This window comes from Glycine soja, chromosome 10 (genome assembly GCF_004193775.1).
Source record: "Glycine soja cultivar W05 chromosome 10, ASM419377v2, whole genome shotgun sequence".
NCBI classification, from domain to species: Eukaryota; Viridiplantae; Streptophyta; class Magnoliopsida; order Fabales; family Fabaceae; genus Glycine; species Glycine soja.
The window spans coordinates 44,081,776-44,098,905 of NC_041011.1; the positions used below are offsets into that span (position 1 = coordinate 44,081,776).

General features: G+C 31.4%; 1 protein-coding gene and 1 pseudogene across 3 annotated transcripts; both read right to left on the minus strand.

Annotated features, from left to right (window-relative positions):
* Positions 1-1,373: 1,373 nt before the first annotated feature.
* LOC114371792 lies at positions 1,374-2,345 on the minus strand (annotated as a pseudogene).
* A 1,724-nt stretch (positions 2,346-4,069) lies between these two features.
* Positions 4,070-16,652, minus strand: LOC114372204 (general transcription and DNA repair factor IIH subunit TFB1-1-like). Of its 3 annotated transcripts, XM_028329657.1 has the most exons (21): positions 16,498-16,645; positions 16,246-16,372; positions 16,074-16,152; positions 15,872-15,933; positions 15,602-15,662; positions 14,958-15,066; positions 14,079-14,154; positions 13,659-13,754; positions 12,687-12,731; positions 11,314-11,370; positions 11,039-11,194; positions 10,875-10,940; positions 10,030-10,153; positions 9,290-9,346; positions 9,100-9,209; positions 7,939-8,130; positions 7,655-7,768; positions 7,343-7,420; positions 6,252-6,299; positions 6,037-6,105; positions 4,070-4,559 (listed from the first exon to the last, which is right to left on the minus strand). In XM_028329657.1, the coding sequence occupies exons 2-21, from the start codon at positions 16,324-16,326 to the stop codon at positions 4,476-4,478; spliced, it is 1,764 nt and encodes a 587-aa protein (XP_028185458.1). In that variant the 5' UTR covers positions 16,327-16,372; positions 16,498-16,645; the 3' UTR covers positions 4,070-4,475. The 3 variants fall into 3 exon arrangements, with proteins under 3 accessions (XP_028185458.1, XP_028185460.1, XP_028185459.1); XM_028329659.1 differs by lacking the exon at positions 7,655-7,768 and having other exon boundaries at positions 16,246-16,652; XM_028329658.1 differs by lacking the exon at positions 7,343-7,420 and having other exon boundaries at positions 16,246-16,649.
* Positions 16,653-17,130: the final 478 nt, after the last annotated feature.

Consider the following 17,130-nt stretch of genomic DNA (forward strand, 5'->3'; position numbering starts at 1 on the left):
GAACTCAATTAATGAGTTTGTTAAAAAAAATTGTCGCCATCATTATATTTTTTTTTTCAAATTATAGTAATTATCACAATTTACTTTTAACATTTAGATATATTTATCGTACTTTTTACATTTTTGGAGACTAAATTTTGTATTTTCATATTTTAAGGACGCATTTGTTAGCCAATTAGGAAGACAAAAAGTAAAAAAAATATTATATGACAAATATGCGTATATGTTGACAATTAGATATGACTATATTGATTATTTTAATGATAAATTTGTCCCTATGTCTCATGTAGGTTATTTGAGTGATGTAAGTTAACCGAATCGCCAAATATATTTATCACACTTTTTACATTTTCAAAGACTAAATTTTATATTTTCATCTTTCACATATTTGTCAGCAAATTATATATTTAGGGAAAAAATAAATATTTAACCAATTTTTAATATACTTATCAGCAACATCATTGTTTTTGAGCACCGCTGCATGACATATTTTCTTTTCCTCGATTTACACGTACTAGTTATAATTAAGGTTATTATAGTATTAAAAATATTATTTTAATGACACTATATCTATGATAATGTTAATGTATTTAATATTTCAGCAAGTAATTTAGTTATAGTTAGTGGATCTAAAATATGTTTAGTATTATTGTTGTGAATAATATGATTATCCGTTCTATACTATTTTTACATCCTAATATTATTATTACTATAAAAATATAGGTATTGTTTTATTTGTGTGTCGATTTTTTTATTTAGGTATTGCATTTTTCTTATAAAAATTAATATATTTTTTAATATCTTTTAGTATCAGCATTATATAACACATAACATAATAAAAAATAATAATATATGACGTGTATTTTTCAATTTTATGAAATTTATTTATATTTATAATTCACTTTAATTTTTCCACCTTATAATAATTTGTAAGTTTCTTGACGCAAACATTAAAATTCTGTTTCATAATTCACACTGTAAAATTCTGTTTTTAAAATTATTTGTTTTTTTAAAAATTTAAAAATATTTTTTGTTTAAATTTTGATTATAAAAATTAAATGTTGAATACAATAATTTTTCTTGTTTCTTAATTTATTTATTATGTTCAATTCAGTCCCTCCATTTTTAATAGGTTTAATCAGGTCTCTTATTTTTTAAGATAAGTTAAATTTGGTTTCTTTATTTGTAAAATTTTTAATTTGATCTCCTGTTATCTAAAACTAGCAAATAATTTCTATATACCTATTATGAATGTAAATTTCCTAGGATCGATAAATTTTTTAAATTTTATTAACCAAAGAAATACAACTTTACGGTATCGTTAGCTTTGCACCAAGAATTCCCATGTTGCAGAAAACGATTCACTTACTCTGTTAGGAAGACACCAAAAGTTTTTCTCTGAAAAACTTAAAAAAACCCACCATTTTCTCATGGTCAGGGAGGTTTTCTTTAATAACAGGAGCATTCTTGAAATTATTATACCATGAATGCAAGTGAGGGAATTTCTCATCATCCAGAATCTTCACTTCAAGAGTATCTTCTACAACCTCAAGAAATTTGACTATGGACCCAAAAAGCTATGTCCACAATGTTAAAAGTGTCTCCCCCCAAAAAAATTATTCTGATCACTTAAGCACTGATCCTCAACCACTCTGAAATGCTCCCATATATTATTATTCTCTATGGCCTTCTCTTGCTATTCACCATTTCTGCTAACAGCAAGTGACACAACTGCATCCTAAAACATTAAAACCATCATTATCGATCGTCACTCTGAACAACTAATATATATAGGAATTCTATAACATAGAAAGTAATTAATGAGAAAACAAAGTACAGTAAGTTGGTTATAATTAATTACTTAATTAAAGGTAAATAGAACATTAAATTGTGATCATGATGGAAAAGTTAGAAAAATACGCATGGTTAAGTATTCAAAAAATAGAAAAATGATAGCTATATATTAAATTTGTACTAACATTTTTGTACAAATTAAGGAAAAAAGATATATATATATATATATATATATATATATATATATATATATATATATATATATATATATATATATATATATATATATATATAAAGAATTGGGAGAAAAATATTTTTTTTACCGTCCACATGTATGTATCATTCACAAGAAACAATTTTATTCAAGTTATGATGAAAAAAATATAGAGAACAGAAATAATAATGTTGTAGAAAGTATTGTATAAAATTTGTTATATGATCAACAATAACATTCTAAAAATATTGTACCATGTCATCAGCATATTTAACCCAAACCGAGCCAGAGCTCTCTCATAGGAATCAGTAGGAAGCAATTGGTCGTGTGGCCATATTTAGTAAAATCACAATAAATTGTTATTTTTTTTATAGTTTCATGTCATAAAAAATAACTAAATGAAACTAATTACAATTTTTTTTTACAAAATCAAAGACCTGTTTACATTTTTTTTTAATTTAAAGACCTAAATAAAAATTCTCAAAATATTCAGAAACCTCGTATTTTTTTAAAAAATAGTCAGGTGCTCCCCTTTTTGCTGTCTTTCTGATTTACAATATATCGAATGACGCAAGTTCCTATCCTAGCAAAATTTATGTGATAAGGATTTTTTAATGTAAGAATGAAAGAAAAAACGGCATGTATGCTTCAAATCTTTAGGAATTTTTTTTCATGGTTACCCAAAAAATTTAACTTATTAAAGGATAAATATCCAAATTCTATTGAAGTATTGTTATAATATGCTGTTAAAGGCTTACCTATTGTTATACAAATTAGCACAACTTTTTAAAATAAGATTTTCTAATTTTCTTTTCATTATTTAGTGTAAATACAATCCGATATATACCTTTGTGGAAAAGTCTGAGTTTTTGAGTTTTGGTATTTAACATTTCGTTAGGGTGATGAAATTTGATAAGGATCTTATGGCAAATCGATCGGTGTCGTCATTGCTTGCATCAGTAATTAATAAATATATCTATGCCTAATTGCCCACTCCTTTTCCTTCATTTAATGATATAGTTTCTTTTTAATTAGATTTTATTTTATTTTTCGTTTTCATTTGAAGGGGAAGATATATAGTGAAAATATTTTTCTACTCTTACCTATTATTTTTCTCTTATCTACTGAGGTTTTTTTACGTTAAATATGTGTTGGTATCTATTGTTGGTTTAGGTAACAAATTTGCCAGAACCCCCGATCCAACCCTACCAATGTATTTCCATTGTGAATACTTTATTAGGGTCAGTTTTGACGTGAGAGTAAAAATAAAGGGAAAATTCATAAATTAATCTTGAAACGTGTTTCTTGATTAACCATCTATGAATTTTTCATTGCATTTCTACCGTGCTACTAAACTGTGAATTTTTGTCTACTTTTCAAAGTACCAAAAGGCCAAGCAAAGCCGAAAAATGACCACTACCTACTCTGAACGCGCGTGCACTGATATTCATATACTCGTATTAAATTGTGTTTTTTTCTTTAAAATAAATATACTTTCTCACTTTATTCATGCCATTCTTTCTTACTGTGGGTTTCTTCCTTTTTACTACAATTAAAAATTACCTTTTATTTTTTTTTTTAAATAACATGATTCCTAGCATATTCAAATCTCTAAAATGAGAATTATTTCAAAACAAACATGTCAACCACAATGAAAAAAAAATAATTGTGCTACAAAGAATAATTAATCATACATATTAATTGAAATGTTTTCGCCCAAAAAATATCCCGATTCACCCAAATATTCATTTGGCGAATACGAAAGTATCATTTTGACGGAAAGTTAATTAAATTTAAGAGAACATGATGTTTGCTTCTTACTCAGGTAGTCAGCAATGTCTACAAATCATGATGATGTTCTCACATTCTTACTGTGGGGGTTTCTTCCTTCATTTTTCCATTTTCTTTTCTCTATCTTTATTTCTTTATTTTTTTCTCATGTTTTGTAATTATAGTAAACTCTTGCAAGATTATGAACCCTCTAAAACTTATAGATATTTTTCTAATGCCATGTTAGTAAGACAATTCTAGTTTTTTTTTTATCAACATGACAGTATGCAATACAATAAATATACAAAATTGTATTGCTGTAAGCACAAAGCAGTATAATTATTTCCGTCTTGAACAAACACAGAGCAGTTAATTAAACCACGTTATTCACTTATCCTTTGTTGTATGTGCTTCTAAAGTAAAGCAGCAGTAAAGTACATATTAAAGGGAGGAAGAGGGAGACAGGAGGAGCTGGAAACTTGTGTCCTTTGCCTTGGGACAGTGTTAACAAGTAATTCTACGTTACATGTTAACTATCAATTAAGACTGTTGCTGACTAATTCTCATGGAAATTCATTTTTTTCATCACGATATAAATGGCCATTCGGGTTTGTGTTCACGGCAAAATTGATGGAATATACATTCCTAAATTGTTATAGTATGATGCTCGCAGTGCAGAGAGCGAAACATTCTCCAACTAAACATAACCGTTAGGCTTCTGTCCTCTTGCATTTCTTTTCCTGATGTCAGCCTCATAGTGTAACAAGGCAGCATTCAGAGCCTGCACCAAAATGTCTTTATTTTTTAATCCTTCATAAGGTGGAATAAACATCAAGATTAAAAAGAAAAAGACAATAAGAAACAATGGCATGATGATCCGTCCACTAAATTGAACTGAACAAGAACATCAGTCAGTAGTCACAAAACACCCGTACTAGTGCCAAAAACAAGAATTGAATTGAGCATAGACAGAGTTAGTGGATAACTATAGATTGGGGGGAGGGGGAACCCAGACATAACTGAAGCAGAAAGCCTTCTTTCTGAAAGAGGAAAAACAAAAAAAGAAAAGGGAAAATCATGAAACACTGAAACTAATGGTCAATGTTTGCTATTCTCCATTGCACATAATTTCATCAGTCACACTGTGCAGAAAGTCAGGATGGGTGATAAATGAAAAATAAAATAAGACTTAAATATACTTTTAGTCCCTAACATATTACTTTTTTTTGGTTTTAGTTCCAATTTAAATTTTATTCATTTTTAATCTCTGTATTTAACAAAAACACTCTGTTTAGTTCCTCATCAGGGACTAAAACAGCATTTAATTTTTGTAGGGACTGACTTAAATAATAATTTTAGGAACCAAGAGCATAATTAAGCCTATCTCATATTTCTGAGAGAGAAAAAATATTAAAAGGTGACAATATAAATTACAAAAAGAAATTAGCATCCTCAAGTGATAAAATACATGTTTATAAATTATATAATAATAATTTAGGAGCATGAAAGGTGAAAACAAGCAGTTTAAGATATGGTAATTGCAAACAGTGCACCAAGTGGGATTAGATACATGGTCTGATGCCATTTGGCTTTTCACAAACCACTTTTTCAATACCATTTAATGAAAGTTTAATCAGACTATCTCCCATTAGGACTCACATGACCAAACTGCGTTTAGAAGGAACCAAGTAAATATGACTAAATTTTGTTTTTAGTCCTTCAAAAAATCTTTTGTTGGTTTGGTTTTCATAAATTTTAAATAATTTAAGAGTCTCTACCACCACTTACTGGCAAAGTGGCATGAATCTAAGCATGTCACATCTTATGCCATCTCAAAATGGTCATTAAAGTGGCATGGCTAAATGCATGTCACATTTCCACCAGGTGGCGACAGAGGTCAGAAATCATTTTCTAAAATTATAAACTTTATGAGAACCAAAACAGAAAAAAAACATTGAAGGAATAAAATCAAATTTAGCCATATTTTTAAGAACTCAAAGCACATTTAAGCCAAAACACAATAAATACCAATAAAATAAACTATAAAAGGTTTATTTCAAAGTAGTTGATTTCATTAAGTAGGAAGTGGTTTGTGTTTGTCAAATCCAATCTGAAAAAGAAACAATTCTATTAAACTTGTGAAAATGCATTAGTTTCCATAAAAGTTGTACTTTTCTTTTATTTAGGAGGCAGGATATGCAGCAATTTAGGAAGATCACACACACAAAAAATGAAGCATGGTAGTATGTTGAGCTCACCTGCTGCATAGGATGGACAACAAGGGAAACATGGTGCCGCAGGTCTGACTCAGCAGATACCTTTATGTCCTAGGAATCAACAAATAAAAATAGAAACAGTATAGTAGTTACTACTTACTACAAATAAAATTAATGCAGGTATCCACAAAATAACAGAATAAGAGCAAACACAGTGGAGTGAGGAACACTAGTAGAGGCTTTTGCTAAATGCATACCTCAAGTTTAGAATATATTTGTGATATGGAATCTTTCAGTCTTCTTGTCTGCATTTAATTGATGAGTGAAGAAAACATGAGATATAATAAAATGCAATTTGGCATGATTACTCAATGAATCACTATAAACATATCTACTGCTAGATTTCATCCTAAAACCAATTGGCATTAAGTGAAATGTTGCCCAACAAATATATAAGTTGCACCCCAAAAATTGAGACCATTGGTGATGTGGGACTTTTCATCAGCCCCTCTCCACAAATGCCTGACAGAAGAGGTGATGCCTACCAGAATAGACGATTCACAAAGATGTGATATAGGCTATTATACTATATTAGATTTTTTAAGTGAAGTTGCCCAACTAATATACTCATCTGACGTAGACTACTTATATTAGAGTTTTTAAGTGAAGCTTAAGCCCCTGCTTAACTGCTCAGATAAGTGATTCCTTACAAGGTATCGAAGCCTTTCTTTGACCCTTTGAGCAAAATAAGTTCATAAGGTTACAGATATTAGTTTAATAGTTACTAACATCTTAAAACAAACGGGCTTTTATTGATAAGTCACATGTTAGAGATGTAATTATTGGATACATGATGTAAAAGCCAAGTCTAATGGGATAAATGGTTTATTAACAATTACTTAGCCTGAAACAGTTCATCAAAATGCACATAGTACATGACATAATATCAAACCCCATATCATTACCTCTTCTCATATCAAACTAAGAAATTCTTATTAAAGCCAGCACAACAGTTTATATAAAATCAAGCAGGATTTTTGACAAAACTGGTTTACTGATTGACCTATCATGCAAGCCAATAGAAACTTCTTGCAATGTAAACCATAACAATATATTATCATGAAGTGAATATGCCGCTCTTTAAAATAAAACAGCAAGAGATAGAGGGATGGGGGAAAAAAGTGTGATGAAGATCCATGACAAAAACAAATGACATATGATGAGCTCAAGAAATAATTGCAAGCAAATCCACATCCCAGACTTATTCTAGTGGTGCAATATTAGATGGGTCATGCATAGCAATCATCATTGAAAGATCTTGTTGAAATCACAACAGCTCAACATGTACCTTACTGACAAGGTTTTGTGTTGAAACTGGATATGAAGACCAAAAGTGCCTCAGCAATTCCTGACTGCACACCCAATGCTGGAAGAAATATGCATGTATGACAAAAACATAAATACAAACATTCAGAACTATCCTAAAAAGAGAAAAAAAAAAAAAAACTATTGAAAGCCAAACTAAAGCTTGAAAGTAAAAGCAAATAATCTCAACACACAAATAGATTATCCCCTTCTCTTTTTTCTGTTCTTTCCATCCATTCTTTTTTATTTTCCTTTATCCTTCTCAAAGATCTCAGAAAAATTGGGGATGACTCACATCTAGTAGTTTCTCCTTAGTTGAATTGGGTAAAATATCAAGGACACTCTCTTGAGAACTTTTCCCAAGATGATATTTGGTGCTTGTGATATTTTTAGTCAATCCGTTAAGGACCTGGAAAAAAATAAATGGCTTTTATTTTCAAAAGGAGAGAATATTTGTTATTACAAAAGAAACATTGTCATAGAAAAATATCGAGCATTTAACCATATACATTTGTCAATAGTAAAAAAAAATAGATATATATTTTTTAAATGTAGAATTATGTGATACAAATATATTACCTTAAGAGCAACATCTGGACTAAAGAGAGGATCCCTTAATCCAGTAGTTTTGATTTTAGATATTGATGCCCTCAAAGAGTCATAGGCTTCCTCAGAACCCAAACTGCATTTCATTTGCTCCATTCCAGCTTGGGAATCATCCAATGTTTTTACAGCATTAGCTTGTTGGGAATCAAAATAGTCACGAGGATCCTGATCAAGAAACAAATATAAAAGTCATAACACTAAATAGATATTTTATCCCAAAATACAATTAATTATTATTTAATAAATTTTATATGGGTTTTCTATTGTATGCCCATGAGTAAATGATAAGTCAAAGATAGAAAGTTTTTATTGAAAAAAAATTATTATATCAAAAGCACAAAAGCAGTGTTATTGGACTCGACTCGGACCGACCGGGTCAACTCATTAACCCGGGAACCAGTGCCCTGGTTCAAGCCTGTTACTCGATCGGTTATGTATATGAACCGGTTAAAAAGGTCTAACTCGGCCGATTTTTAGCAAACTCGGTCACTCGGAGAATTCTTTAGAACCTCCCCGATGTCTGTCTGCATGCTCACTTTTTACTATGCCTCTTTTTCTTTTTCCTCTGTTGCTTGTTATACGCCTGTACCACTGCCACACACTACAATGCATATTTTTCTCTCTCCTGAGTTGTTGTACGTGTACCTCACCCTTACCTACGAGGCTATGCCTCTTTCTCTTCCCTATATTAATATTGTTACTTCACATACACACATAGTATTCATTTAAGTGCTAGAAATAAAAACAATTTACTAAAAAGCACAAGGATTGATTTGAACCCAGATAATTATTCTGTAAAGTAGTAACAAATATAATGTATATACTATCATTTGATTATAATTATATTAATATTTTTTTATGTATAAAAGTTTATGTTATAAATTATTTAATATTTTTTTAATATAATCCGCATCAGCACCTTGACTAAGTCGATGACCGGTCCGACTCTAATAACTATACACAAAAGTTATTAATGCTTTATCTTTTATGTAATTTAAAGCCTTTATCAGGGTGTATTTAATACTTTCATACCATGTGCCCACGAGCACACATTTCATAAATCGAGTTATTAACTAAAAATATATCAGTGCTATAATAATCATTGTTCATTTAATTCCTGAGACAAAATTGGACCTTGATACAGAGTGGTGCATATGGATGATTATCTTGTGCCTGAAGATCCTCAATCGGGGTCATTTTAGAAATTCTGTTTCGTCGCTCCTCATCTACAACCCCATCACATTCTGAATAGTGGAATGATATAAGAATTTGCTCCGTGTGAATCAAAGGGAAAAAGGACAAGAAAAAAGTCAGCCACACTAACCCTGTTTTCTCCGGGCAAGAATTTCTGCTACTGTTCTTGGGTGTTCCATCTCCATATCTACATTTATATTTTCAAATTTGACTCATCAGACCAGACCATATGGGCATAAATAAGTTGCACCTATCCACATTTGAATGCATTCTATTCTCAAGAGTCTCAATTGATCATGGGAAAATGTTGTTAAAGTGTTTCTTACTCTAGGTCAAGGAAACACTTAATGCCAATAAAATTTTTCAACAAAATAAGAACAGAAGACAAGTTTAAGATTCTTAAAAGCTAAGCTTTTCCAGTTTGTACCATGATTCTTCACAACCACTAAAAATCCTGCTGAAACCATCGAAGAATTTTTAAGAGAAGCCAATAGCAGAGAAGTGATAATACAAGCATGTGTGTGTGAGTAAATATCTCTCCCCTCACTTTGCATATGAGCTCTTTTACAGAGTAGAAATAATTAAAAGCTAACTTAAATATGGCTACAGGAGTAAAGCAAATTAATCACAAGGTAATAACTTAATTATGATATGCATTATTCAGTGTTTGCCAATCTTATGAATTTACAATCGATAACTTTTTTGTCTGCCAACAGATAAATTTTAGACAAAATAAAATATAGGGAAAGCATTATGATATGGGAAGACATAAAATATAGCCAATATGTGAACAAAATTTAAGAATAAAATTATAAAACAATTATTTTTGGTAAATACACAGAAAAAGTCAAATTGAAGAGAGGAAACTACCTAAAGTTTTTCCTTCAAGAACAACTGCCCCTTGTCTATTAAGATCTTGCAACAATGTTCTCTTATACAAAGAATTTTGGGCTTCAGATATATCCTTGCTACCATCTCGGAAAATCCCATGATCCTTATCATCAAATAGCATAGAAGGTTAAGATACAGAAATTCAATGCAAATCTAGCACTTCTAATCAATGACATAAACAGAAATGTATGCGTGTGTATATATATATATAGACACACACACATATAACTCAATATACAGTTATACACTTAATAAGATGTCAAATGCTGGGAGAGAGATGGGTATGCGAAAGCATTACCAAGGGTTTCTAGGGAGAAAACAGAAAATTTGAAAACAGAGTCAAAACAAACATTTTCTAAATCTTGAAAATTTGAAAATGAAAACTATTCAGAAAAAGTTTTCTCAAACCAAACGAGCCCTAAAATTACACTAAAATACTGAATGTTTTACTAGAGTAATTTCTGCTACAAAAATTCAAAGCAAAACTGCTTTCCTTCATTGCGCAAACAATAGCAAATTACATACAAGACAGCCTTAGTAAAACAACTTTTTCAAGGAAAAGATATGCCAACTATAGATTTGAATCCTTAAAATAAAAATTAAATTAAATAATTTATATAACTATAATCATGCTTCCAGTTATCATCTTACCAACATAGTTAGCAAAATGTAACAAGGTATGCTATCACTATTTAATACAAAGAGTGATACAAGTTGCAAGGTGAAATTTTACACTAAAAAGGGTGAACTTGCATAAAATATGAAAAACTATGCTGTGAAAGAACCTCCTATATGAGGTTGAGGAATAGTTTCATTCACCATACAGGAAGATGTGTGTAATCATCTCCTTGATCTGCTTCCATGTCTAAAGTTGGATCAACCCTTCGAACCTGCAAACAGACATAAACATAATAATATAAATGGAATAGAGAATGCAGCTAAAAGATCTTCAATGAGAATCAAGATTAAAGAGAAAGAAGACAAAGACCTTCTTTCGAGCTTCAATTTCTAATATCTCATCATCTTTCAGAAAAACAGCAAGATCCTCATCTTCAGCAGCCTCAGCAGCTGCTGCAACAGCATTTTTGGTGCTATGGAGATACTCAGCTTTGAAATATTTATTCCAGAAATCTACCTCATTCATCTTAAATTTGAAGACCACGGGGAGAAAAAGAAATAATTTTAATAAGCAGAGTGCTAGGTTATTTCACACAAATTATCATCAAAGATAAATAATAAATACTTCACTGATTTTCAACATACTTTACTAGGTACAAAATTGAGGAATGCCTGGTGGACGGCAGGTTTGAGGGCAAAAATCTGGAAAGACAATAGTGCAAAGAAAGTAAGGATAAGTCATGTGTTCAATTTTTTCCAGAAATAAGAAATAAATATTGGAAAATGTACTTTAGAAGAATTATTTTGAAAGAATTACATTTGAAATTACAATCCCAAGACCACTAATGTGATAAGAATCCTAACCCCCAGTTAAATAAGGAAACATTTCTAATGAGATTGAGAAACAACTCAAGGTTGCTTGGTCAATTAGCAAACTAACTGATCCTATATATTCTAAAGCACTTCAGAGATATGCCAAGATATTCTAACAAAACCACATGATGGAAGAAAAGGAAAAACACATAAGATAAACCACAAACCAGTGCAAAGCCATACGATAAAACCGAAAATAGAGCCACTGCAACTACCCAAACACTAAAAAGAAAACTTCCTCTGAATAACTTGCATGTTAAAACTTAAAGAGTCTAAATTCTAAATTAAAAGTAAACTTAAAAGAACCCTCTCTTAACTTTGAAAAGCCAACATCAAAAAATTTCTTTTGAAGCCGTGATTTACTGTGGTGACTAATCTTGGAAGTTCCTTTTCCATCTTCCCATTTGAACTGTATGTCTTTGGTTGAAAAACCATCTTAATATTCTTAAACAACAAATTAACCAACTCCAACACCCCAAAAAGATGATTCCATAATAAGGAACAAACAATTACAACCTCAAATAAAAGGAGTTCAAGTGCTAGTGTGCTACTATATTTTACCTTATATATTAATCATGCTGATCCTCACAAATAATGAAGAAATTGAAAGTTTGCTCAATTCATTGACATCAACAACTACCAAGTCTTACCCCATTACATGGAAGGAATTTAGAAACCCCAATGCTAGGGGCATAATGAAATCACCACTTTTCTCAAGTAAAACTATTTTTCTTATCACTTCCATCTGATATCACTAAGATGAACCATGTGCATGCACATGAATGTGCAAAAAAACAAACATAAAAAGAGGAGAAAACTAAAACATGTGCTATAAATGATTGTATAAAATATAACGCATGTATAAAGGTGACTGTAATGTCACTCAATTAAATACTGTTTTCATCATGCTAAAATTTCATGCATAAGATTTTGTCTATATACCCACCATCCCCTCTATTGTACAGTGCACAACAGTATCACTTGTGCAAATATCACAATTAGCACCCACCAATGAGCAAATATCACAATAAAAAGACAATTGTGTACCTTAAATTTTAGCATAAACACTTGTAGCATAGAATCAAATCATTCAAGATTTAGCTTGAAATCTAATTAACTAATTTCGGGAAGAGTTAAAAGCATGCCTGATATTTTATCTCTGGCGTCAACTGAAATTTAACCTGGTTTATCTGAAAAAGAAGAATAAGGGAAAATAACTCAGTTAAAATATGCATGCAATCTGAAGCCAAATAAAATCCAGAAACTATTAAAAGATACTAAACATGGATTTAAAATTCACCAACTCTACATAAGAGCTTAATAACAATAAACAAGACTTATCTCATTAGATGGGGTTGGCTAAATAGATCAAATGATCTTATTGAGCTTTACTAAAATCATTTTTATATATGGAAAAAAAATATAGGACTTGTTTGGCTACTTTTTCAATGTCAAAAAACCAATTGAATGTACAGATACAAGAAAAATATAGGGCCCATTTGATTACCATTTTCAAAACATTTTTAAACTCTGAAAAGCCAAAAGTAAACGTTCTGTTCTCAGTGTTTATAATCAAGGAAGCAGAATAGGTTATTTTAAAAAATGTAAAATACAAACAGCTTTTACATGTTTCAGTTTTTATTTTGAAAACATTTTTCTTTTATGGAGGCAGGTCCATGATTACTAAAGTTCATTAATGGAAATCTCGTAAATAAATCAGAAATTCTAGACCCAGTCTCTGCTTCTTATACAAGTTCTTCATCAAATAGCATAATGTTTGTATTAAACAATCTGAGAATGACTTTAAAATCAGGGTAATAGACATGATATGGGTTTAGCTCATAAAAACAGAGCAAGTATAATCTTTTTCTCCCAAACGAATTTGCTTGTTGTATTATATCTGAAACAAGTTTTCATAATAAATTACCAAAACAAATGTTTGGTTATTTTGTGTTGTAAGTTGTTTCTTGTGAACTGTGTAACAAAATTAACTATGTTCATCAGGTTCAATGCCCATTTATACAATGTTCTCATGATGACATCCAACTATGCAGAGACACATCTAAGAGAAATCTTAAAGACAGAGCACCAATGCAGAAGGAGATGCAGTATCATACCCGTCCATCACTCATAGGCTTTGTGTCAAAGATCAAAGAATTTTTAAAACCAATCCGTTGTTTTAACTTTCTGCTTTCATCTTGATCCAGCAATTTCTGTAAAATATATTTAATATAAGGAATTCATTCAGATGAAGAGAAGAAAAATACAAGGAAATTGGAGGCTAAGATATCTTCCGAATGAAAACAAAAAGAGTAAACATCAATAGAGCAAAGCTGCATAATGCCTCTGAATATCTATTTGCAAAAATACTTTGCACGGTACTTTTCATGAGTAAATTTCTTTAAACCATCATTATATCAACCAACAACCTATCATCAGCAACATAGAATGGTCTCACTAGAGTTTAAAATTCAAATGATATTTGCAGACCATAACAAACTACTAAGAAAATTATATTATATCCATAATATCTTTACCTTCTTTGTAGCCCAAAATTCTGATTCTGTGAGCTTACCACTAGCCACAAGTTCCTTATGAAGCCTCTGCAACTTGCTGCAAAAGTTGAACTTTAGCAAAATCAGTAACAATGAGGGAAGCAAGGAATATCTGAAACTAAGATAACCTTAGAGTAGATAAAACATAATATTAAAAAAATGAGATGTGATACACATACAACAATTTATACAATATTATTTTTGTGTTTATCTCTCTCCACCATCCTATCATTTATTACATTTCAAATTCAAATTTCTCTCCCTTCTCTCTTCTTGGTTGTACACTTTGTTAAAGAGGCATATTTAACCATTAGTTCCACAAGTACAAATCAGTAATTGTATACAAACACATTCATTTAGTCTTGGCCACTAGTGAAGTAAAATTAATCATGTTTTCATGTGTTCTTAGAATATGGGTTTGAGCCTGACTCAACCCCAAAAAGCTAGCTTATAGGGTGAGGGGTTGTCTCCCACTTATATATTCTATTGTGTCTTTATTTCTAGCCGATGTGGGACTTGAATTTTTTTCAACACACCTCCTCACGCTCATCACGATTGGGCTTGGTGTGTGGATGACATGGTGGGTCGCCCGTTTAATGGATCTAGGATAGGCTTTGATACTATCTTAGAATGTGAGTTTGGACCTAACTCAACCCCAAAAGCTAACTCTTAGGATGAGGGTTGTCTCCTACTTATATATTCTATTGTGGCCTTATCTCTTGTCAATATGCGGCTTGAGTTTTTCTCAATACGTGTTAACCACATGTGACAGGTTGACGTTGGGTAGAAAATCCCAGCGGCACATTAATCATTACTCCTTTCTTTTAAAGCAATTAAAGTGCATTATCATAAACCAAATACCTATCTTCCTGCAATAGCTTTATCCTGAGTGCCATTTCAGCAGGGCTGAGCTGTTCCTCAGAAATAACTTTTGTAGCTTCTCCAGGCACATTCCTGTTAAGGGCAAAACCTGCTCAAACAGAACAAACAGCATAATATGGAAGCATACTCAAAACAACTGAAAATAAAAAATATTAAACATTAAAAATGGAATAAAAGAAAAATCACAAAAACCTCCTCATTAATTAAATTTATACCATTGTCTTTTTTCAATTCCCAAGTAAATTTGCATTAAAGAAAACAAAAGGGGGAGGGGGAGAATACAACAAAATTCTAGAAAATAAGTTATCAAGCAATGCATCATTTTCTTCTCTGACATATGTATAGACCAGGGAAATAAATACATGATGCTTAATTTATAAGTTATCAAGCAACACATCTGAAATCATATTTTAATTACATTTTTTACTGGTTTAACATGCTTAATTTATAAAAAAACTCTTAACTCCGTTACTCTGAGACTTAAGCCTGTGATCAAACAAGTAAACAGCATAGTAGCGCCTCATGATAAGCTACAGCATATGACAACTAAAGAATAAAAGAAAAAAGAAAAGGTAAAGAAGCCCCTAGGATAAAATTTTAAGCAGCCAAAGTAAGGAACTTACCCACCAATTCCCGGCAAACATGAAGATCTGCAAAACTTTCTAACTCGAAAATGCAACTTCCCTGAAACACCACATCTTAATACTCATAAATATAAAAAGGAGGAGACAAGAGCATGTTAAGTGTAGTACTGCTTAGTGAACCAAAAGCATTGAAAATTCAAACAAGCAATATTCAAGCATAACATATAGCAAAAAAAAAAAAGGAACCAACACAACACTAAATGGCACAACAAATGTAAACAAGAGCAGCAAGATTAAAAATAGAAAAACCTGTGCACGGATAAGGTTAAGCAATGGTGGTTGCTTTGATCCCTCTTTAGTGACTTTATGACCTACAATGTTTCCCAGCAGAACAAAAAAGAAAAAAGGACGCAATCAAAATCATGCATATTGCAGTATCAATAATTTTCAGGCAATTAAATAAGAGTCCATATTATTTAACTTTATAATCAGTTTAAGGAATCATAAGTACCCTGAATAAATCTGAACTCCACATCGAGCTTGGTTTTCGAGGTAGGATCATTCGGCTTGAAAACGAACCTATCTTGAGTCTGCAGAGAAGGGAAACAAAATTCAATAAACGATTAAACGCAGATTTCACGAAAGATTAAATAAACAAATTAAGGTGGGAATGCGAATTGCACCAATTTGAGGACGCCGGGGGTGCCAGGGTCTTTGACAGTGGTTTTGTATTTGGCACGCTTCACCACTTGCCGCGACGACATGTTTTTGAAATTTCGGTTGCGCGAAGAGTTCAGAGGATTGATTAATCTGAAACAGAAAGAATCAGAAGCGCGTTTGCGAGAGTGTGGTGTTTGGGAAATGAGGTATGCTCCGCATTGTGACGTGAAACTTTTAAAGAGGGAAGGGTTGAGGAAGAGGATCAAAGTATCAACCGCTTCCGAGATTCCGAGAATCGCGTCTCCGCCGTCGATGTGAAGAGGAGAGAGAAGAACGGCGCCGTGTAAAGGGGAGGCGATGAATCATAAAGCCAACACTGGGAGAGGAATTATATCATCATGTTATTATATTATGCTTTTCAACAACAGAGCAAAGACAAACGAACAGTAAAATTAAGTGTTCACATTATCCTTTAATTTTACCGGTGGGTGATTTTTTGTTTTTCAAAGTAAGGTATGACCAGAATGCTGTTCTATTAAAGAATCCAAGTGACTAGTTACTTCAACTACACCTTATGATATTGGACGGAGGATGCTTAATCAGTTAATCCTATAAATAACATGTTTAGATGAGATTTTTTTTCATAAATCAATTTCAAAAGTACGTTCAAAGCCAAAGTTGTGTTTGTTTAGATAAAAATTAGGTTCGACAGTTTTTTGATCCTAACGAGACAAAACACTTATTTCTCTGTTTGGTGTATTGGAATATGTGTTTTTTTGTTTGACAGTATTTTTTTTATTGAATTTGGTAAAATCTTCTCACTAATATTATTCTGTGAGTTCCTTAGCGTAGAGGTATGATCAGACATCATAGTATAGATTGAATTAAAGTTTAAGTTGTCTGAATCT

Bases quoted from the DNA above. Each gene is read 5' to 3' on its own strand.
- LOC114372204 (XM_028329657.1), bottom strand. From the start codon at position 16,326: ATGTCGTCGCGGCAAGTGGTGAAGCGTGCCAAATACAAAACCACTGTC. The intron at 9,210-9,289 runs GTTAGTGTGGCT...TCCACTATTCAG, and splicing joins TCTTGCCCGGAGAAAACAGG to AATGTGATGGGGTTGTAGAT. The intron at 8,131-9,099 runs GTCCAATTTTGT...TTTCTTGATCAG, and splicing joins ATGCACCACTCTGTATCAAG to GATCCTCGTGACTATTTTGA.